This window comes from Zonotrichia leucophrys, chromosome 18, assembly GCF_028769735.1.
Source record: "Zonotrichia leucophrys gambelii isolate GWCS_2022_RI chromosome 18, RI_Zleu_2.0, whole genome shotgun sequence".
NCBI classification, from domain to species: Eukaryota; Metazoa; Chordata; class Aves; order Passeriformes; family Passerellidae; genus Zonotrichia; species Zonotrichia leucophrys.
The window spans coordinates 5,902,033-5,924,786 of NC_088187.1; the positions used below are offsets into that span (position 1 = coordinate 5,902,033).

Genomic DNA, 22,754 nt, shown 5'->3' on the forward strand with positions numbered 1-22,754 from the left:
GCAGTACAAACAGAAAGATGTCCTGCACTGGTAGTTTAGTTTTTATTGCCTCACTCAAAAATTCCCAATTTAGATCAATGCAGAGAGTCTGTGTTCTAGATTTGCATTTTTGGCATGGTAATCCTTTGGAATTTTGATTTACACTGAAAAATTTCTTATAAGTGTGATTTTTTGACATTAAAAGCAATTATTGCATTCCAGTTACGACTCTTGAGGTGGGCCATGCTACCTAAAGGAAAACTGCCCTGCTTGCATCTGGCAAATCAGCTAAATGACCAAAACTTCTATTCAAGTATCTGTCACTCTGTCAGACTGGTAATTTGGTTATTTGACCATTTCCCTGGGTATTTGAGAAGAGCTAAGCAGGAGCTGTGGCTGCGAGACAAGGCAGATGGCATCATAAATACATAATGGAAATGAAGCCAAGCTCCAGGAGGGGAGGCTTTGGGGGTGGATGGTCTTGGTCTGTCTGGATGCAAAGCCCTGGAGAGCAGCAGAGCCCCTGGTGCAGCCCTGGCGAGGAGGGAAATTCCCCAGCTCCCACCTTCTTCCCTGCAGCTGTGGAACAATGGCCCAGATCTGCTTTCACACCACAGCTGGGGACACACAGGCTGCTTGTGTGACAGGGAAATAATTAATTCCAATTCCCTTTCTCTTCTGGGGTAGGGTCAGAAAAGCAAAGTTTCCTACCCTGAAAAACAGAGGGAAAATGGTTTAATTGCTTATTTGAATAAATTGCCTCAGTGTTTAAATTTTTCACTCCATGAGAACTTTGATAGGGAATATTATTTTCAAACAAGAGCTGAAAAGGGAGCTCTGTCTGTGGGAACTCAGTATTTCACCTCTCTGCCATTTACCTCCCAAATATCCTGCTCCTTCATGCCCACCAGCTGGCAGGAGGTGAAGCAGGAAATGCCCATTTGTCTGTGCTTCCTTGGCATGGTGCTTCTCACCTCCCTTCCTCCCAAAAACAAGAGCTGTTTGTATGGCACTGACAGAACAGGATGGTGGAGCTGTTAGACAGAAACCAGTCAGGAGCTCCCAACAGAAGCTGTCACTGAGACACTTGGCACATGTGGAGGTCATGTTTCTTTTCATTTTTTTTTCCATTTCTTATTTCCTCTGTTCTTTTCTTTTTTGTAATTTTGCTGCTTTTTTCATTCCTTGCTTTTTAGTGAGCAATTTTCTTGGAGAACCCCATGGAATGCAGGGTTTGTTGTGCACAGAAGCCCTGAGATGGCATCCATCCCACCTGTGCTGTGTTGTAGCTCCCAAAATCATTTCTAAATGCAGTGTAGGGGCACTGTAGGGAACAGAAGGTGGAAATCTTGGGCTGGGCAGGTTAGAGAGCAGGAAACACCACAGCAGACACAGCCCAGCAGTGAGGAGAGGAGCTGCTCCCAAATGCTTTCACCAAACAGCTCCAGGGTTCAGGACGTGCAGCTGCCAACCCAAAGTGCAGCAGAGGAAGCCATTTGAGCTGTAGCTGCTCCAGTCAGTTGGCCTTTTGCCCTCTCAAAACCTGGGATCCCAATAAAACCCTGCCATGGTTGGGTCCCCAGCTGGGTGATGTTTGCAGCTGCTGGTGACCAATGTGGCATTTATCAGCGTGGAATCAGCCGTGACCTGTTTATTCCTCGGCTGATAAACTCAATAAGCTCCATGTGTTTGGTGGAATCCTCCATGTGTGTTCTGCTCCCTGGCCAGGAAAGTGGGGGCTGGATCAAATATCCACTGGGTTTGATAGATCTCTCCTGTGACAGGGGGGTCGCAAGGATTTGTGTGCTTCAGAATGTGAGATCAGTGTGCCCTGCAGTGGGAGCTGTCTGCATTGCTCTTAATGCATCTTGAAAATGGAAAATGTGGGCTTTTGGCTTACTTTATGACTCAAGATGTGTGAATCAGCTAATTAACTAATGAAAAAACCTGAAATTTTGCATGGCATTTTAAGATGAAAAGTGTTGCAAATACTTGTGCATTTCCTGCTAATTCAATGGTAGCATTGTTGCATGTGAATGAGCCATTGGGGGGCACCTTTGAACTCTTCTGTTCACAAATTTTGGACATTCATCTGCTCCTTAGCAAATCCTGGTGGCTTCAGTAGGGACAGGGTGTGCTTGAGAAAGTTAATTTAAGTTCTTGGTGAAGAAACACCTGAATAGGCAGATTTTGTTTTCATATGTCACAAAGAACTTGTTTTGGTTTTTACAAATTATTGGCTCTTTATTTAGCTTTGGATAAATTAAATTATTATCTATATGTATTGGATTTTGGGGGTTTGGGGTTATTTTCTTTTTTAATTGGAGTTTTCCAATAAGGGTAAATGTTTCCTAAAGTCTCACTGGTTCACCCAGAAGAGCTTTGCCTGTATTGATGGAATCCCAGCTGGAAGGGAGGCAGGTGCTGGGATGTGGTGGTGTAGAGCAGCAGGAGCTTTGGGGAGATGGGCTGGGAGTGCTCTTCAGGCTCTTGGTGCTGCATGTTACCAGATCCTGCTCACACCCTGATGAATTTTGTGCAAAGCAGAAAGAACTGTGTAAATGAGTGCTTAGAGTGACTCTATGAGACATATTGAATTTTATGCTGCAGCTGGAGAAACTTATCCTTAATTGAAGCTGTGGGCAAGTGTATGTCATTTTTGATTTAACATTTTCCCTCACCCCTCCACCCCCACCCAACCAAAAATCCTCTGTGGAGTCAGATTGTTGCTGTAGCTTTGTGAACCCCTCTCTTCTAATGTTTAATCAAGTGCTGAAAAGAGACATTTAAAGACTATTTAAAATGTGGAAAAATTGCTTCCCAATATTTTTGACAGAGAGAGACTGAGAACACACAGCATTGAATCATCAGGAAAATTGAAGATTTCCCCTGAGCAACATTGGGATTTTACAGCAGAGGACTTGAAAGACCTTGGAGAAATTGGACGAGGCGCTTATGGTTCTGTCAACAAAATGGTCCACAAACCAAGTGGGCAAATTATGGCAGTTAAAGTAGGTGATGCCCATCCTTACATTTGTACTTTAGTCCATTGGGATGCAGTGTGATGGAGAATTAAGGTTCTTCCATCTAGCACCCATCTACTGCTCTGTTCTATTTATTTCTGGTATAAAGGCTGCTGTTTGCTGAAAATACAGTGTATAATGGGCATGTTTTCAGGTGATTTGTGAAGTTCTCATAATTGCTGTGCCCTTTTCAAAATGTCTATCAGGAGCCTGCTGTTCTGAGGGGATCACACGTCTCTGGAGACTGATGATGGGGCACGGGCCTTTCACCTCTGGGTCACTGGTTCAGGTACAGCCTAGGCTGGTGGTAGGCACAGCTTGACATCTCATAGCTTCTTGTGTCTTTTGTGAAATAAGGTAATGGCTTAAAATTAGCTGTTTATGTCAGCATGTGGTGTGGCCTCGCCAGGAGGAGCTGGAATGGAGTGGATGTCCTCTAGGGAATGTTGTGCTCTTGCTGATGTGTGATGGAGTGTCTGCTTTGTGCTCACCATGTCAGACTGTCCTGGAGGTGGAAAGTCTAGCAGGTTTCTTGACTGTTCATTTTCTACTTTATGCTACCCCAAAACTCACCTTAGAACCAGGAGCAGCCTCCTCTCCCAGCTGGGCAATATTTGCCTGTCTTGCCACAGCAGTGCTGCTCACTGGGCATCTTTGAGGAGCTGCTTGTCCATGGAGGTGGCAGCAGCTGTTCTCTGTCTCTCTGGTCCTTTCCTTTGCTCACTGCAGGTTGCTAATGACATCTATCTTTAACTCTGTTGATGATATTAACTGTAAGTGCTCTTATGGCTCCCAGGAGAAAGCAGAATTGAGCTATGTAGGAGTCTGTGTTGCTGTCTTTTCTACTCTCTGTCTTCTTCAGAATATTCCCTGGAATCTGGAGACATTTGCCCCTGCTGGTCTCACATGCCAAGCAGACATATCTCAGCCCCAGCTGCTCTGAATGTAATTCCTACCTGTCTCTGGTGTGTCAGGTTACTGGAGTAACCCTCATCCCTTGATCTGCTCCAGTAAATACTGACTTTTTCACAGTGCTGGCATCACTGCTTAGGTCTCTTGAGTGTTTTTGATCACCATGCAGTGCTGTTTCAAGCTGGGTTTGAATCCCTGAAAGTCTCCAGTGGAGCCAGAGGTTGTCTGCAGCTAAATGCTGGTTTCTTTCAGTTGCCTTTGGCAGAACTCACGGGTGTAGTTTGCAGGTGACAGGTTGAAAAACGTTGGTGTAGTGAAATGATTCCTGGACAGCTCCATCCTCTCAGACTCAGGGTGTGTGGCCTGGGTAGCTGTAGTTTTGCTGAGGGTGTGAACCCCCAGGGCAGAGTGGCTGTTCCCTGGAGTTCTGCAGTGGCTACAGCCACATGGAGAAGGACTTTGTTGGATTACCTTGTGTCATGGAGAAGCTGTGTCTGCTGGCACAGGGCTTCTCTTGTCCCTGTTTGCACAAGGGCTTTTCAGCACCCTAGGTGAGCCTTGTTTGAGGGCCCCTGGTGCAGGTACAGCCCTGTGGGAGGCAGAAGGCACCAGTTCTGCGTCCTTGAAGCACATGGCTGGAGATGGCACAGTGCAGAATGTTGAGCTGGCTTTCCCAAGGGATGAGGTGTGTTCTGAGCCTCGGGGTTCTGGGCTTCAGGGCTCACTTTTAAACAAGTAAATCTGATTTATTTCCAGTGACTAAACTGTGAAATGTTAAAGTTATTGACTGGGCTGGTGCCACCTTCTTTTCTCTGACCCTGTTTCTTTCAAGCTGGGGAAGAAAGGTTGGAGGGTTTGGGCAACAGCATCATTTCTACAACAGTAGTGGTAAGCAACTGTTCTGTTTGTCCCAGCAGGGAGAAAACACAAAATTGAGCAAAGGAAGATCAGTGGGTGGAACAGTCAGTGAGGCCTCCAAGGCAGCAGCAGCAGCAATTCCCCAGACTGGATGGTGCAGTTCTTGGAGATGAGGTTTCAGGATGGGGCTGAGCTTGGCCTAGTGACCAGTTCATCCCACACTCCTCAGATTTTCCTTTCTCAGCCTCCTGATGCTTTTGGGGCAGCCATGGCTGTGCATTCATCTTCTGCTCCTTCTCTGTCTTCATCTGTCCATGTTGGGGACTGTCCCCCTCCTGCTCTCTCCTTCTCTCAAGCTTTGTGGTCTCTTCACTGTGGAGCTGTTGCCTTCAGCCATGTGTTCTCCTTCAGCATAAAGCTCTTCTGAAAGAGAAGTTTGAGAAGGGAAGTTGTGCTTTGTGAAAATGTGTCAGTTTAGTAAGGCCTTGCTATGATCTCTGTGGCAGGTGCAGCTCTGAGGTGTGGCACTGTGCTGGGGGCAGGTGACAGGGTCCCCTTAGAGCTGGGTGGTGCAGCCAGTGTCTGGTTATTTGGTTGCTGTCATTCCTGTGCTTCCCCAAGAGCAGCACCAGTGCAGCAGGCCAAGCATCCTTGGAAGGACATTCAGCCCAAGGAAACAGCTTTATGGAAGCTGCAAGCCAAAAGTTAGCTGTTCTGTACTGCTCACCAGATGCAGAGAAAATTGGTACAGGGGCCTGTCCCAACTGCTCCTCCATCCTTCTCCACCACTCCCCTAAATTTCCACTACTGCTGCTGCAAATTCCCAGTGCAGTCAGGAAATTCCTACCCCACTTCTGGAAGGGCTGTGTCCTGCTTGAAGCTACCATGACCAGGCTTGTCACCCTATTCTACCACAGGGAGATTCAAATCCTCCTTGTTCTGCAAGTGTGGAGCTTGAAACATTGCTCATTTCCACTGGCTGGAGTCTTCCTCTGGCTGAAGGCAGCTCCTGCTGTGCCAGGCCAGCTGGGCACCTCTGGTCACTCATCCTGCTCCCCTCAAAGTCTGTGGCTGCCAGAGCGTATCTACAAACCCTCTTCCCAGCTCTCTTTTCTTGCTTTTTGTAGCCTGTCCTGCCTTTTCTTAAGGAACAGTTCCTTGAAGCTTCCCAAGCTTTCCCCTGCTTGGGAAAGTTCAGTGTCACAGCGCACATGGGCTCCTGTTCCTGAGGGCTGAAATATCAGCAAAATAACTTGAGATCTGCAGGTGTAGACACTGTTTTCTTTCATTTTTCCCTGTAACTCATTTTGGACTATCAGCCCATGCTGATGGCTGTAATTTCTGTCCTGGCAGATGCAATCCTGGTACCTTTAAAGAGTCTCCTGGAATAGGCAGGGCTGCCAGGCCCTGGGTGAGTCAGACTTTTCATCTGTGCTCCAGAGTCAGTAGAAGAGGAGGAAAATGAGCCTGAAATGAGCTTTGTTGTGTCACTGGCTAAAACTGCTGCAGCAAAGCTTCAGCAGGTGGAGCATGGCTGGGATGATGAGCTCTTGTGCCCTGTCCTGCTTCTCCCTCTCCTTTAGCCGTGGTCATTCTCTGTGAATACTTGTTTTAATTACAAAAAGACATTCTGTACCTCTTTGGGAACAGGCTGGAGTGGGCTGCAGGAGCAGGGATCTGGTCCTCCTGTTGCTGCCACCTCAATTGTTTGTGCACCCCTTTTGTTTTCTGCCATAGAGAGCTGCTTCCTAGAGCTATCAGGAGGAGGGGGAGAGGATGAAACAAAGAGAGATCCAACTAAAGAGGATTTATGTTCAAGCCTTTCTCATTTTTTCCCCTAGAAAAAGTTGCATTATGTTCTCCTAATCATCTAAATTTTTATTTCCAAATAGAAACCAGTCCTTTCATTCTTTAGATCACTTCCTTTCAGATCTTTCTGGAGATGCACCTTTTTACTCTGGGTCAACTGCCATCACAGTCTTCCTGTTACTGGAAATACCCTTTTCATTTTCTTAGGGATTTTTTTTGGCATATGAGGTCAAGACTTTTCCAGGTGGGAAAGAGAACAGCCCAGTTTTGTCCAGTGCCAGATCTGGCTATGCAAACCAGTAAATGCAAGGCCAGTTTGTATGCTGAATCCTCACCTTGTCAGGTTTCTCCTCCTGGCTCCTCATTTTCCTGGGAGAAATATCTTTTCCTGGCTGGTGTGTGTCTGCTGCACTAGCTCTCTGTGATCTTGCCTGGTCAGGCTTCCAGTTTTACCCACTATCCTTTGATTTTGCTTCTGGTTTCTTGTTATTGTGTTGGTCTGGTTTTTCCCAGTCTGTGGCAGTCCATAAGTGACTTGTGACCATTGTCCTGGGCTTCCCACTGTGCAGAGATCTCTGGTTCCTCCTCAGGATCTGCTCCAGTGCTGTCCTGGTTCTGTCTGAGAGGCCCCACAGTATCTGCAGTTCTCCAGCCCTTTTTGTATTTGCCTCCAGCATCACCACAAAGTGTTGTCCCAGCTGCTCCAGGGACCGTGCCTCTTGTTCTGTGAGAGTACCACAAATTAGAGGCACATGGAGAAGCCCCATTTATTTGGAGGAAATGTTTTCTTGGGAAACTCACCCAGCTGCTAGGGGTTGTCATTTCTAGCCTGAGGTTTCCTTCTGGTCCTGGTGATAGTTCACACAAAAAGGATGCTTTAAAAGATCCCTGGAATATTAATTTAGTAAAAAAATAGCCCAAATTGGAATGAAAGTTGGGGAGCATTGCTCCACTTAGAGCAGGATGCTCTGCTTTGTACTGAAATGCTGTACATGGTGTGGGTTCTGTTAGCCAGGGTACTTCACAGTGCCTCTGGAGGCCTGGAAAGCTGCTTGTTTGAAAAGTTCTTAAAAGAAATAAGAACATATTTAAACCAGTCAGCCTTTGATGTGTTGGGTGGCTCCTGTGCAGGTCAGGAGCCTAAACACAGCAGTCGTGTCCTGAGCATCTGGTGTTCCTGGCAGTGATGTCTGAGCCTCAGGCTCAGGCAGGAGATCTTCACCTGCTCCTCACCTCTTCTGCCCTGCAGCAGGGAACACCTCAGACATCTGGGGTTCACCACCAGCAGCTTCTCCCAGTTTTGTTTCAACCAGTTCAGCTGGCTGGGAAATACATCACCAAGAGATGAGTGGAGTGGTTTGTGCTTTGGTTGGCCTTCAGGCTTCTTATCATGGCCCCATGGAATCATCTTACACTTCTTTTTAATTGAATTATTTTTCTGTCAGAAATGGTTACAGATGGTAGAGTAACCCAGCCGGAGAAGAGGGTGGTTTTGTCCACAGTGTTCAATTTTCCCCCACCTCAAAAGAAAGTGATTTTCATCTGTAGGTGAGAATTTTCTGTGTCTTTGAATATCCTCAGCCTGGCTGAGGATACAGCCTGGCTACAGCCCTCTGCAATATTGCCTAGTCCAGCCTCCAGGTACAGTCAGTGTCCTCTACAGTCACTGTTTTCTCTTTAGTTTAACAATATTTTTGACATGCTCTACGTGTTCTCTAAACTTTTCCTAAGGAAATCAGAGGCATTTTCAAGATCAGTTGGGTAATTGGAAGTGTCCAACCCATGAGCCCATGAAGGATCCCTGTTTTTCCTGGGGAGGCCAGCAGGCCATGGAGCTATTCGTTGTTCTGAGCACAGTGTCTCTTGTACATCATTTGGTAGTCAGGGCTTGTTCTCTCATCCACAGCTTTAAACCAGAAGTTCCTGTCTGACTTTCTCAGGTTTCTCCATGGCAGTCTCACAGCAGAAGGAGGTTGCTAAACATCAAATGCCACTGAGAGCAGAAATGTAACATTTATTTATGCCTCCATGGTCCCTCCATCCTTTCCTGGATGCCTGATAGCCCATAAAGGCCCATCAGAATGATACATTAGTATATTTAGCTCCATCCAGGGGCAAATTTCTCTGTTCTTTCCATGTCCATATGACTTCTAAAGAGAAGTCTTGGGGTTTTATTGCCAAGCCCTCATTGTAATTCTTCACACAATTGAGTGACACCTTCAGAATTGTCTGTTTCAGTCATTTGTTTAGGTCTGCTGGCTGAGAGTTGGGGAAACCAGTGTTCCCAGTCCTGCTGTAGGAGGGGAGTGGATGAGTAAGAGCTGGAAAAGAATGGTAAGAGAGAGTTAGCCTCATCACAGGAGGTGAGAAGCTGGTTGTGATCTACTTCAGTGTTTCAGATGGGGAGATAAATATTCCCATCCTCAGCAGTGACTGGGCAAACCCTCTTTTTGCTGCTGGTTTGTTGTCCCAAATCCTGCCATCCCATGGAAGGACACTTCCCCCATGGCACTGCCAGGCACTGCTGTGCTAACTTTCACCTGAGGATGAGTCCCATGCTCAGAGCAGTTCTGGTTTCTCTCACAGCTCAAGGAGTTGAGTTTCAGTTTGGTGTTTACAGCTTTTTTTTTCTTTTCCTTTTTTTTTTCTATTTTTTTTTTTCAACCAGTCACTTCACACTGCACCTGAACCTTTCTGTGTGCATATTGGGCTGGATGATGTCTCTTCTGTTTTGGGTCAGGTTTCTGGAATCTGCCTGGTTTTAGGTGTCAGGGTGGCACAACCCACAGCACAGACTGTGCTTTTGCTGTTGATGCTACTCAGACCATGGCTTCTTCTTCCTAGAAGGCTTTGTCCTAACCTGTGCTTGAATAAAAAGGGCTGGAGAATTTCTCCTAAGAGGATTTGATACAGTTTAAATTGGAGGCCAACAAGGAATTGTTAAAAAGGAAACTCCATAAGCTTCTACTACAAATCCCCCTTTTTCTATCTGTGGCTTGTTTGGCTGTAGGGTCACTTAGCAGTGACTTATCAGTGGCTGCCAGGAAGGTGACTGGGCTGAGATCTGTAAGGCCTGAGGTGAAGTCAGCCCTGTCCATCCCTGTCTGAAATGCTGCCCTCAAGGAGCTGCCTCACCCTGTGTCTTCCTCCCCTGCCATGTCCCCTGTTCTTGGGGATTGTGTCTGTGGGAGCAGCTGCAGAGCTTTGCACCATGCCTGGGGTTTAGGAAGCAGGCGCTCTCATGGTTCAGGTGCTGTTTGGGTACTGACTGCTGTTGGCTCTCCTCTCTTCCCTGTTCTGCTGCTGAACTGGGAGTGCTGGGCTGCAGCAGGCTCCCTGGCACACTCAGCTGAGCAGGGCCACCCTGTGCAGCCTGGCCTGACCCTATCTGTGTGCTGTTCTGCATGCTGTTCCTCAGAGTTCTCCTTTCTCTTGACTTTGCCAGTCTCCAGCACTGCTCTGAGACATCCCAATCTTGTATCACAGCATTCCTTTCACTCCCTGCAGCAGTATTTGTTGTAGTGTCCACGTTGGCTTCTCAAGCTGTCCTCTGCCCTGTAGCTGACCCACTGTCTGTGCTCTGGGTGCTCTGCCAGCCCTTTCCTGCTGGGGAGCTCGTGTTTGAGAAGAGGAGTGTTTGGGTTTGGTGTTCTGGAGTGCCATTAAAATCACCTCCACCATACAGTGTGTATTTCACATGGTTTGCAGTGCTGGAGAAGTGGCAGCAGAGGAGGAATGTCAGAGGTGGGAGGAGATGCTTTCAGGTGAAGAGGTGGAGTTTGAGGAGGATGCTGTGGGGCTGGCTGTGACAGGATTGTGCAGGTGCAAGGGGATTGCAGAGCAGGGCTGGGACAGCTCTCAGATGACCAGGAAAGAGGCTTTTTGGAGACAGACATGGAGTGGGCACAGAAGGAGAACACAAGTTATGATATGAAGAAAAGCTCCTCGTTCCTCACCAGAGATGACCCACACATTTTCAGTGTGGGTCATGTCTCAGTGAGAGGCTGAGCTATTGGTCATATGTCTCACCGTGGTGGCTTTGGCATCCATGACCTTCTGTGGAGGTCACACCAGTGGCTTTATGGCATTTCCATTTCACACAGTGCTGCTGGTGTGTCACTTGGAGAGAAACATTCACTCTGCTTGGCCTTCAGCCTCTGGGGGGATTGCAGAGCTTTGTACAGTGAGGGCACAAGAGCAGGGAGCAGCCAGTGGCTGGCTGAGCTTGTGACACAGACCTGAACCAGTGACCTGGAGGTGAAGTGCTTCAGTTCCATTCCTGGCCCGTTCTTGCTCTGTTGGTGGCACAGAACCCCACGTGCTCAGCACATCATGGATATTGTGGACTGTGGGTGCTGGACAAGTCTCCTGACAGGTCCCCAGGAACTCTAGAATTCACAGGATGGGAAAAGGGCAATATAAACATACTATTTACTGGTCTAGACCAAACTAGAGGTACTAGAACATTAAGAACAAGTGGTTAAATACCAGGATACACCACAGGTAAGGAAAATTACAGTGTTGATACTGTCCTTGTTTTGTATGGGTCATCAGAAAATAAGTCCTAAAGTACATAATGGTGCACTGTTTCACCTATGGTGCTATATAAATGGCCAGCCTTGAAAGTACCTTCATTCACCTGGCCTGGGCTGGCTGATGTGTGTGGTCCTGATGCCACCAGCAGTTGCCCACAGGGCCATAGTATTGATGAAATGGGTGCTATATCTTGCAGATTTTTTCCACAAGTTTGAATAATTTTTCTTTCTTGGGTAGCCATGTAGTTTTTGTCCCTGTGGATGATCCTGGCTACCTCTGTTGCTTTGGACTTCTTGCCAGATATTTTTTCTGGGTTTTTTTAATGGTTTTTAAACATGAGTCACAGCTTCAGGATCACGATTTCCTCACTTGTGATTCAGAGAAAGTATTAATTAGTGCAGGATGTTAAATATATCTGTAAAATCACATGAAAAACTGTATGGTCATCTCCATCCTTCATTTAACCAATTTCATGTTTGAAAATGGACAGTTTTCTGTTTTCAAATGTGCATTGTTGTTTCAAGCCCAAATGAAACTTTTCATAATATATAGTGTATATACAAAGTATAGTGTGTGTGTATACATATATATCTCTATATACACATTGGGTATGTGTCTATATAAACTCTTTTATACAGTGTTGATGTTCCCTCAGCCAGTACTAGGTAAAGGATTGTTAGTTTTATGAGAAGAGCTCAGAGGACTGCTGCCCATCATTAACATTACCAGAGAAATATGTTCCCTGGGTTATGTGGCAGTCCCTTCTCCCCAGCCATGGTGGAGGCTGTGGAAGGAGATTTTTTGGCTTCTTAGACATTTTAAACATAATGTTCCTTGGTTAAATTTCAAACCAGTCCTCAAGTCCCTTCCAACATGGCTAAGAACTGTGTGGGAATTTGTTTTGAAATGAAAGCCTGGATGTGGTATTTTGCTGTAGTTTTCAATGAAATTTGAGCTCTTTAATTTCTTCCTGACATTTCATCTGAAAGTGTTGATGCTTATGTGAGGACTGAGGGCTTTACAGTCTGATTAAACAGCTTTAGAAGTGTTCAGTTACATTTCTTATTTGAGAGCACTGCTTGATTCCCCAGAGTGTTTTTGAGCATGCTTGGCTTTGGGGTCCTGGTCACTTGTCTCCAGCAGCAGGGCTGAGGGTGCAGTAATGGCATGGAAGTGATGAAGTCTCTGCCACTCTTCCTCTTTCAGAGAATTCGGTCGACAGTGGATGAGAAGGAGCAGAAGCAGCTTCTGATGGACCTTGATGTGGTGATGAGAAGCAGTGACTGCCCTTACATTGTTCAGTTTTATGGCGCACTCTTCAGAGAGGTGGGCACCCCAAACTTGCTTCACTAGTAGCAGAGTTTGGGTTTTACCTTGGTTTTTTTCCCCTTTGTCATTTTAAATTCGTGCTAAGGAGGAAAAAATTGATTTAAGTTAAGTTTCTTGGTTCTCCACTTTCACTCAGGGGTGTTTAGCCAGGAGACCCAGGTGTCTGGGCACTTCTGAGCAAGCGTTTGGTCCCTTTGCAACAGGAGTTTTGGAGAAGATGAATGTTGAAACCTGACTGCTGCTTCTCCTTCCTCCTGTATCTCCTCGGCAGGGTTGGATTATCCCTGCTCCTGTAATTGCTCTGTTGTTGAAACTGCCACAGTGCAGGGGGACTGACATGGAGGCCTTGCCTGTTTTCCATTACTTCAGCACAAATCCAGTCCCTCTCCTCAAGGGAAGGAGGAAAACAGAGACCTAAGGGCTGCAGGTGGTCCTTGGGGATTATTAGGCATAGCAGCCTGTGCAGTCTTGTGGGGTTTTACTGGAAAACATTTAGAGAGAGGTCAGTGTTGTAGGTAAAACCCAAAACTGTGTGTGAATATTTAATTCCTGCTTCTAGAGAGTCTGCCTCTGTAATTTTGCCAGGTCACTCCTCTGGCTTTAAATCTCATTCTCTAAAATCAGCATAATAATCCTTCCTTTCCAATGCTCTGCTTTTTCTGATCTTTTTGAACACAGAGCCATTTTGGGCCCTCAGGCATTGTCCATGTTCACACAGTACAAGTTCCTACTATGTGGAGCCTCAGCTTGGCTGGAGATTTCCAGCTTTGCTGAGATAAAGGTGACAAAGCTGGTGTGAGGAAAGGTCTGTGGACAAAACAGTGTCTTACCAGATGCTGATGAGCAACATGCTCAAGGCTGTGCAAGCCTCTCACCTTTTTTCAGATCTGGACACATTCCAGGGTGTAAATGTAAATACATAAACTTACTTTAATCAGCACCCAGATGTCAGCTTGGCTGCACTCTTTGCCATGTCCAAAATCTCATCATCCTGCAGCCAGGCAGGGCTCCCAGGGCTCCTTGCTGCTCTGTCTGGGAAAGGTTTCATTGGCATTGCTCTGGTTGGAGTGAAATCCCCTTTTTCCCCTTCAACATAAGTGGTGTTTGCTTCAGAGATGAAAGCAGCCTTCCCCTCTCCTTGGTTCCCGCTGCCTAGGGATGCTCCAAGTCACCTTCCTCAGGGGTACCCAGGGTGAGCTGGGAGGCTTCCATAAAGTTTTGTGTCTTGTCTCATTAATTACTTGTTCCGATATTAAGTAGAATCTTAATATCTTAAAGATAGCAAAGTATGGCACCAGAGAAGCACAGGAAGGGAAAAAAGGAATTTCACCAGGATATTTGGGTCTGTCTGACCCCCCCAGTCTGTTTATTAGATCTGTTCTCAAATAACTGTGAAAGATCCAGGTCACTGCTGCACCATGCTCTGAGGTGTAAGAGCTCATGGGACATTGGGAAAGACCAAAACTCTCTCAGGAAACCTGCAGCAAACTATATAAACCAAAGCTCTTTGTTGCAGCATTTCAAGGTGAAAAGTAAGGAAATCCTTGGTTACCTGCCCTGAGCTGGGATTCAGCTGTGGATGGAGCAACCAGAAAGACATCCATGTGAGCCTCTTTACAGGAGTTTAGCAGGCTGAATTGTGCAGAGGGTTGGCAGGATCCAGGCAGCTCCAGGAAAGCAGCAGGGCAGGTGGCGCAAAGGGAAGGCAGGCAGCCTCCCACAACAGGAGTGTTTGGTGTGGAGAGGCAGAGCTAAGCTCTGGGATCCTGACAGTTTGGAATACTAAACCAAAAATTGGATAAAGTTATGCAAGGTCTTACTTTGCAGTCAGACAAATGTCCCAGCTTGCAGTCAGGGAAGTGGCTGTGAACACAAGTTCCTGTGGCAGCCTCTGTGAATACCAGCAGTTTGATTTGGAAAGGCAGGAAATACTACACAGAAATTTGTATTTTCTCTTGCTTGTTCCACATTTTGTGACAGGGTCCTGCTTGTCCCTCAGCAAGCAGCACCTGAACCTTCATCGTTTGCTGCCTGTTCTTCAGTCAGGAGGGATATTTCTGTCCCTGTATGTCTGTACATGTGATGGAATGTGTAACAGTGCAACAAGCACAGCTTGATTGTCAGGTGCAGGACTTTGCTTCAGCTCATTCTCACCCACTAGATGAGATTAAATTGCCTGGTCAATGAAACAAGAACAAAGCTGAAGTAAACGACTGAAACAGTCTATGCATGGAATCAGGGGCTTCAGTGCACCATGGTTGGCTTTTTGGGCTGCCTGCTCATGTCCAGTTTTTCATCCATCAGTATCTCCCAGCTCTTCTCCTCAGAGCTGCTCTGAATCCCATCATCATTGTACTGGTGAGTGCCCTGAGCCAAGTGCAGGATCTGATACTCATTGAACTTTGTGGGTTCCCACTGGCCCCAGGAGACCAGCTGGTTTTTCCATGCTGCACTCAGGAGAGCCCAGAGGTGTCCACATCAGCCATCAGAGATCTCATTGAAGAGGATCTCATGCTCATGTGTTTCCTCTCAAGGCTGTACTTGACAGATGAGGGAAGAAAAAAATAAAAAAATTGGTTGACAGGGGTTCTGCAAACATTTTACTTGAGTCTCTCCTTGTGAGAAGAGAGGAGCTGTGGGCTGAGCCCACTGGGACTTTCAAGACCCCCCTGAGCATTGCTGTTTTAAGAGGTTTTTAGGTCTGAGAAAAAAAAAAAAATGGTCTTCTTTTCTTGCCTGTCTGCTACAAGCTTTGCAGCTGCTCTGGTTTAAAACAGTACCTGTAAAGCTGGGAATGTTTGGGTAGTTACCATGACCACACTAGTGGCTCTTCAAGGTACCTGTTCTTATTGTGTTTCTTTTTAAGAGAAGAGGAAAGAAGCCTTATCTGACTTGGAATCTTAGGAGTGACTCCTACACAGTGCAAGTGTAGTTGAGCCAAGTTTAAACCAATAAGTTCAATACTTGATAAAGCTATTCAATGAAAAATTCATTGCAAGTTGCAGAACATGCCTAGGAAGCTGGGTAAGTCAGCCCATGGGGAGCTTCTGCTGGCAGGAGAGAGGAGCTGGGATGGATGTGTTGGTAGCACAGAGCTGGGCTGGTGTGAATTGCTGACACAGCCTTGCTCAGTTTGATCTCTTTGCTGTTGATGCATCTCACACTGTTTTTATGGAAATCCTTAACTGTGCTGCCATTCTTCAGCACGTCTGTCCCTGTTGTCAGTCCCTGGTCTCTAGGAAAATTATCCTATGTGCCATGTAAATACATGATGGTGGTGGTGACATTTGTCAGTCTCTGTCACTGGTGTAGCTGCATGAAGAGCTGGCTGCCCCTGCAGTGAGCAGATGTGATAAACCTTCAGTGTTTGTACAGGGTGGTGGCTGTTGGCAGGGACCCCTGAGGTCACCTTTTCCACCCCCATGATCAAGTGGGGCCACTTGACCAGGATTGTGCCCAAATAGCTTTTGAATCTCTGCAGGGACAGAGTCTCCACAGTCTCCTGGGGCAGCCTGTGCCAGTGATTAATCCCCCTCACAAAGTGTTTCCTCATGCTGAGGGGGAACCTCCTGTGTGTCCTGCTCGTGTTGCTCAGCACCACTGAGCAAACCTGGCTCCATCCCCTGTGTGGCTTCCCCTTAGGTTGATGAGGTTCCCCTGAACCTTCTCCAGGCTGAGCAGTCCTGTCTTTATCAGCCTTTCTCATGGGGAGGATGCTCCTGTTCCTCAGCCACCTTAGCTGCCCTTTGCTGGAGTCTCTCTTGCACTGGGGAGCCCAGCACTGGTCACAGCGCTCCCTCCACCTGCTGGTGATGCTTTGCCTCATGCTGTGATCCTTCAGCCTAGCAAAGATGCATTGTAGGCTCATGTTTAGTTTAATGTCCACCTGGAGTCACAGGTCCTTTCCTGGTGAGCTGCTCTCCAGATGGGTGACATCCTTGTGACACCTGCTCGCTTGTCAGTGGGAATTCTCTGCACTGAGAAGCTGAAGCATCTCCATTGCTTTTGTGTCTGCCCTGGACAGAGATATTTTGAATTAAATGCACATGATGTTCTTGGACATTTTTTTGGAATGTCTACAAGATGTGCATTAGCATCTGGTAATCCAGTAACGACTAAAATACAGTCTTTGGAAGAATGGCTCTAACAGGAAGAGAAAATTAAAGCGCTTCTTTTGTCATTTTCTGATCAGAAATCAACCTGAGTTAAGAGGCAGAATGTGAAGTGAAACTCCCATTAGGGTGGTTTTTCCTCACAGTTCACAATGGAGCAGGACTTGCCCATATACATCAGCGCTTGTTGGTATTTGGTCAGGAAGACAGCTGAGTCCCCAGCCAGCCTTCCTTTTCTTCCTGTTAAAATGCAAGTGCTTCATCTGCACTTTGCCGTTGTTGCTAATGCAGGAAAGAGACATTTTCTACATGTATTGCCCAATTTCATTTCTGTAGTTGAAATCTGAACAGTTCCTTAGCCAAGTTCCTCCATAGCCAACCTGTGGTCTGTACACCTTTTTTCAGGCCCCCTGAAGTGTGGTGGTCATGCCCTCATCCTGCTGTGCTGCTCTGGCCTCTTTCAGTGTTGTCCCTGCTTCCATATCTGTCACAACACTTACTCCATCTTCTGCTTTTTTTGGGTGCAGTGAGAGTTTACTGTGCTCAGGCTTGTAGCAGCCCTTGAGAGGATGACATCAGCTCCTGCTGTGCCTTGAGCTGATGTGAAAAGCTAATGCCAAATGAGCAGTGTAAGCTGGAGCTGCCCAAAGTCTTCCTCCCCAGCCACACAGCCCTTTCCTAGGAAAGCAGCTCCCCTCTTCTGGGTGTTCCCCTGTGCCTGCAGCCTCCTGGAGAGCAAAGCACTCTGTGAGGCTTGGATTCACCTGGGTTCAGGCATCTAAACTGTAATGTCAGGTGTGAGCTGGGCAGGTAAATGCCTCTGCTGTGAATGGGAGCAAGTCTTTCATTGCTAAAACAAATCAAGCTGAATTCCATCCTTTCTATAGAATACATGTTGCTATTTATGTATTTCATAGGATTCAGTGGATCTCTGTATGCTCTCTGGATTTGTATTTCTCATTTTTATCTCACATTGTTTTCTCTTTCCAGGGTGACTGTTGGATCTGTATGGAGCTCATGTCTACCTCGTTTGATAAGTTTTACAAATATGTATATAGTGTATTAGATGATGTTATTCCAGAAGAAATCTTAGGCAAAATCACTTTAGCTGTAAGTATTTTGTTAAACCTTTTTGTTGAAGATAATTGAAAAGTTCAGATCCTTGTTCAGATCTCACTCCATGTGAAAAGCTGGTTGGTCTGTGGAGCAGAATTGCTGCTGCTGTTTGCACCACACTGGGAAGGGTTCTTCAGGGTACTCATGACTTTTCCACAGTATGTTACATGGTGTAAACAGAGCTCCTGGGGTCATAAACAGACCCCAGGGTCATCTTCCTGCTCTGTCTGCTTGAATGTGAGCACCAGCAGCACAGGCACCAGCCCAGACCAGAGAAGCTTCTGGAATTCATGTGCAAAGGCTCCAAAAGCACTGGAGAACTTGGCTGATGTTTTCTGATATAACCTGGAAATTCTGGCCTAATGAAAACTCAGATAATTGAAATAGTTGTGACTTGCTGAAAAAAATATAGCATATGACTTGAAATAAGTTATTGCTGAGGATAATTAACATCAGAGATTGTTCTGGCTCCACCTCTGGCTCTTCTCTCCCAGAGTGGGATCTTTGCAGGTCACAGGAAATGTGTGTTCACTTAAGCCCATACCCTCTCTTATATCACCTTCTGTTTGCAGAAAAGGTTCAGAGAAAAATGTTTTATTACATGGCATATTACAGCATTGATATCTTAATGTATTAAATGCTTTTTACACCTGTTCTTGGAGTTCCAAAAATGTAATAACCGCAGGACTCTTATGGCATCTGCTTATTTTTCACCTGTTTTTCTTTCCTAGACTGTGAAAGCACTAAACCACTTAAAAGAAAACTTGAAAATCATTCACAGAGGTGAGTTCTTCATGTCTTTTTTTAACTTAATGTCTCTTCTTGTCTGTTAAAATGATTGCAAGAATTGTTAGTGGCCTTTGGTTCACTCCAAGTGTAAGCACAGCACCTGTACCACCGTGAGTCTGAGTGCAGGTTTTCAACAAGTGTCCCAGTGCCTGTCCTGTTGCCCCTTCATGTGCTTTTTCCATGTAAGTGTGATTTCAGGGTGGCTGGGCATCTGCTGCTGCCTTTGGGCATGTGGCACCTCCAGGGCTGGCTCCATCCCCTCGTGCTCCCATGCAGGATCCAGCGCCGAGGGTGACAGCGATGGCACAGCACTGCCGCCCTCCATCCCCTGCAGCTGCTCTGCTTGAAATCAAAACCTCCAGCCGTGACTTACTGCTTTAAATTTCTTCCCCCTGCAGACATCAAACCTTCCAATATTCTTCTGGACAGAAATGGGAATATTAAACTCTGTGACTTTGGCATTAGCGGACAGCTCGTGGACTCCATTGCCAAAACGCGGGATGCAGGGTGCCGGCCGTACATGGCGGTGAGTGGGACGGGCTCTGGGGAATCCCACCCTGCAGGAGTGACAGAGATGAGAGATCTCTGAAGCCAGGGCTTGGAACTTGTGGTTTATTGCAAAGGGCCAAGTGCAGGGCCCTGCTGGGAGCTGCCAGCCACAGCTCGGACAAGTAAAGAGAGTGGTAAAGAGAAAGAAAGCAAGAGTGTGGTAAGGAGGATGAGAGGTCAAGGTTCCCATTACAATACAATAAATCTTCTTCTGTGTTGAATATTCTAAATCTCACTAACCAATCTAGTACAAGATACAAATCCTATAGCATTTACATACAGCCTATAAGAATCATTACATTACCATACTGTGTTACCCTAAAAAACCTTAAAAACTCCTCTTTGGGCCCCTTCTGCTAAGCCTGAAAACTACTCTTTGGAAACCCTAAAAACTACTCTTTGCAGTAATTTTAAACCCCAAAAACTCCTCTTTGGACCCCTTCTGCCAAGCTGTAGGGTCTGCTCTGGGCCTGTCTGCAAGCAGAGGTTGTTGTTCCATCAAAAGGGGATTACCTTCAGCTGGCCACACCATTGTTTTCCAGCTGTTCAGTAACTGAGGTATCTCAAAGCTTGATTTCATTTCAATCTCGCTTATAGTTTCCGTATTCTCAAAATCTTTTACCAAGCAATCATATTTATAAGGCTTTCCTGTTTCATCTTCCCCAACACACCCTCCTTGTGGGATGAACACCCCTTTCATGGATTAAATTGAGCTCTGGATCGAGCTCTGCTGTGGCAGTGTCATCCAGGCTGTGGCAAAGTGTCCCAATTCCTGGGTTTTTGCTGGATTCCTCTGCTGCTGCCATTGCTGTGCTGCTGAAGTGGAGAGGAGCTCCATGCCTTCCAGCAGCTCCAAAACACCATTGCCCAGGGGAGCAGGGCTGTCAGAGTGTGAGTTTGTCTTGGTCTGCAAGAAATCCATTTGCTCTGGTAAGATTATGTCACAGGAGTTATTGCAGAGCAGAATTACAGTGATTTTTGTAAACCACTTTAATTCCAAAGTGTGCCAGAACTTCATTCCAGGAGAATGTGATTCTGGAGAGCAGCAGTAGCAGAGCAGCTGTGTGGAAATTGCTGGGGCTGAGCTGTGGCTCCTGGGAGTCTGTCCTGCTTGTTTGCTGCCCTCCCTCTCCCAGAGTGAAAAGCTGTAGTGGTGATTTTGGAAGCTGTCTGAGGGTTTTAAACACTTCAGTGCTTCAGGGTGCTTTGAAAATGCATCTCTGTTCTCACATGAGCCAAGGCTACATTGTGCAGAGAATTGTGCCTGCTGCTGCTCATATAACTAATTTTAGTGCCTGGCTTTAATTTTTGTTACATATTCATGGCTCGGTATGCTGAAAAATACTGTTTTCTGAACTCTTTTTATCTACCACCAAGTAGAAAAAAGGAAAATATCTCTCTTCCAAGGCATGGTTCCCACCTGGCCTGGGCTATGGCTCTCAGATGGCTTTTCTCTGACTGTGGTGTCCAAGGTGAAAGCTGTCTGCCCTGACTCTGACCTTTCTTTGAGCCATGGGTGGGTGGCCAGTTCTGCTCAGGCTGTTGGTGTAGTTATGCCATGACAGTTCCTGAGGTGACTGCAATGACAGTTAATGAGATGACTGAGATATCTGTAAAGAGCTGCAGTGCACCCTTTCCCCTGGGATGTGGTGAGTGAGTGCTTCCATAGCCCTTTGGTTTTCCTTTCTCCTGTCTGTCTGTCTGTCTTCATGCACTCAGATTTGTGCAGCTCCATTGGCAGCTCCAGACTTGGGTGGACTTTTAAGTGAGCAGAAGTGTTGCAGTTCGGTTTGTGTTTTTCAGAGCCTTGGCAGGGCACAGGTTTTGTGGGGCAGCCAGCAGCTGGCAAGTGATGTGGGAGATGATTGGCCTCTTCCTTGCTGCTCTGCTGCCTCAGTGACTCCTTTCCAAGTACGTGAACATTTCCACGTACAGAGAGCCTGGGAAATGGGGAGGTGTCCCTAGTGGGCAGGCACATCTGCCAAGCCAGCAGAGGCTGATGTCTGAAGGGATGCTGTGATCAGATTGGATATACCTGGGAAAGAGTCAGGCTGCCACACTTCTTTCAAAAGGAAAATAGTAATTTTTTAGTGTAAAATAGGCCAAGAGTAGTAGCTGTGTTCAGCCAGGAGGCTGCTGGATGATGGTGTCTCGTTTTGCAAGGCTCACCAACCCCGTGGCACTCACCCTTGAAGGAGCCTGGTCCCCAGGGAGCTGTTGGTAACAATGGCCCTGGATGTCAGCCAGTCTGGCTGTGAGTGCTCTGAGGAGGCAGCAGGAGCCATGTCCAGCTGCCAAGTAAGTGCTGTGGGCTTGAACCAAGATTGTTGGAGCTGTCAGAGCGAGCGGCGCCTCAGCCTTGGAGCTGCGGTGCTGGGAGCTTGTTTTGCTTTTGGCTTTCAGTTCCACTGCAATTGTTACAGTGGGAAAAGGCCTCTGAGTGTGGGTACCTCGTGTTCTCTGGGGGAAAGAAAGGCAGGACTGAGTTCCCAGGCAGTCTCTGGCCCCTGGAGCAGCCTGGGCTTTTCTGAGCCCTCCTCACCCGTGCCCTGTGCTGCTGCCAGCTCTGGGGGTTTGCTCCAGGTGAGGTTGCACAGCCCTCACCCAGCAGTGGGTGTTCCTGGCCAGCCCTGCATCCTCCCTGAGTGCTGCTCCCTGTGCTCCCTGCCTTGCTCTGGCTGTGGGGATGCTGTTGGGAGTGAGCTGTGTGTGACATTTCTGCTTTTTGCCTTCTGAATGCCCCAGTGAACCCAGTGCCCATGTCAGAGAGGAAGGGTGAGACTGGAAGGGCTTGGTTTGGGCAGGAGTGGAGGGGCAGGCCCAGCCATTGTGAGGATGGATGTCCTGCCCTGCTCCTTCCAGAGCTCCACAGGAGTGGAGAGTGATGTTGTCACCTCCATCCTTGGTCACTCAGGTCCTTTTCTCAGGTCAGTTTGGAGCCTTTGGCTGCAAACTGTGGCTTCTCACTTCTCCCTGGGGAAGGTGGACGGTTGGTGCTGGCATTGCTGTCTGGCCAGCTGGATGTCGTGTTCAGGTGGTTCAGGCAGAGATCAGGCCAGGTATGGCTGTTTGTGTAGCTGGGGCTTGGAAGAGAGGGAGGATCTGTGGTGCCCACTGCTCATTTTTCAGTCAAGATGCTGGTGCTCAGGTGAACACTGAACTGGAGAAGGCCCATGGCAGCCTGTACCCTTCTCTGATGCATCCATCCTGTCTCCTCACTCCATCAGCACATCCAGAGCTGGGTCTCCACCTCAGCCATTTCCTTTCCTGCTTGCTCTTGGCATCAGGAGGACACCTGGCCTGAGCCAGGCTTTGTCTGCAGCCCTCCAGGTCCCCAGAGTGTGACATGGTGACTCTTCCTTCCTTGGTGTTTAATTGCTCCCATGTGATCCACATGGAAAATTCTCAGCATTCTTCCTGCTCTGTATTTAGATGGGATTTATTTTGGTCCATCCTGCTTTGCTTTAACTTTGCCACCATGGTCTATGGCCAAAACCCTATTGCCATTTGCTCACAGGAGCAGGGTGCCCATCTTGGGTTCCTGAGACAACCAGCTGTGTCTCACCAGTGCCACCCATCCCACCAGTCCCTCTGGGCACTGTAGTCCCATGTAGTCCCCTCCTTCACCTGCAGCCTGGCAGCTTTCTCTGCTGTGGCACATCCCCATGGGTCACAGCCCTGGCCAGGCCAGCATCCCCAGCATTTGATGTGTTCTGTGCTGGTCCATCCCTGGTGGCAGCTC

General features: G+C 47.2%; 1 protein-coding gene across 4 annotated transcripts in view; it reads left to right on the top strand.

Moving 5' to 3' along the window:
* MAP2K4 (mitogen-activated protein kinase kinase 4) overlaps positions 1-22,754 on the top strand; it is a 65,682-nt gene that overhangs the window by 36,056 nt on the left and 6,872 nt on the right. For all 4 annotated transcript variants that reach the window (XM_064728420.1, XM_064728422.1, XM_064728419.1 and 1 more), the window contains 5 exons: positions 2,816-2,990; positions 12,324-12,443; positions 17,549-17,668; positions 18,406-18,457; positions 18,862-18,989. In XM_064728420.1, coding sequence (XP_064584490.1) covers positions 2,816-2,990; positions 12,324-12,443; positions 17,549-17,668; positions 18,406-18,457; positions 18,862-18,989 — 595 coding nt within the window. The remainder of the gene's footprint in view (positions 1-2,815; positions 2,991-12,323; positions 12,444-17,548; positions 17,669-18,405; positions 18,458-18,861; positions 18,990-22,754) is intronic.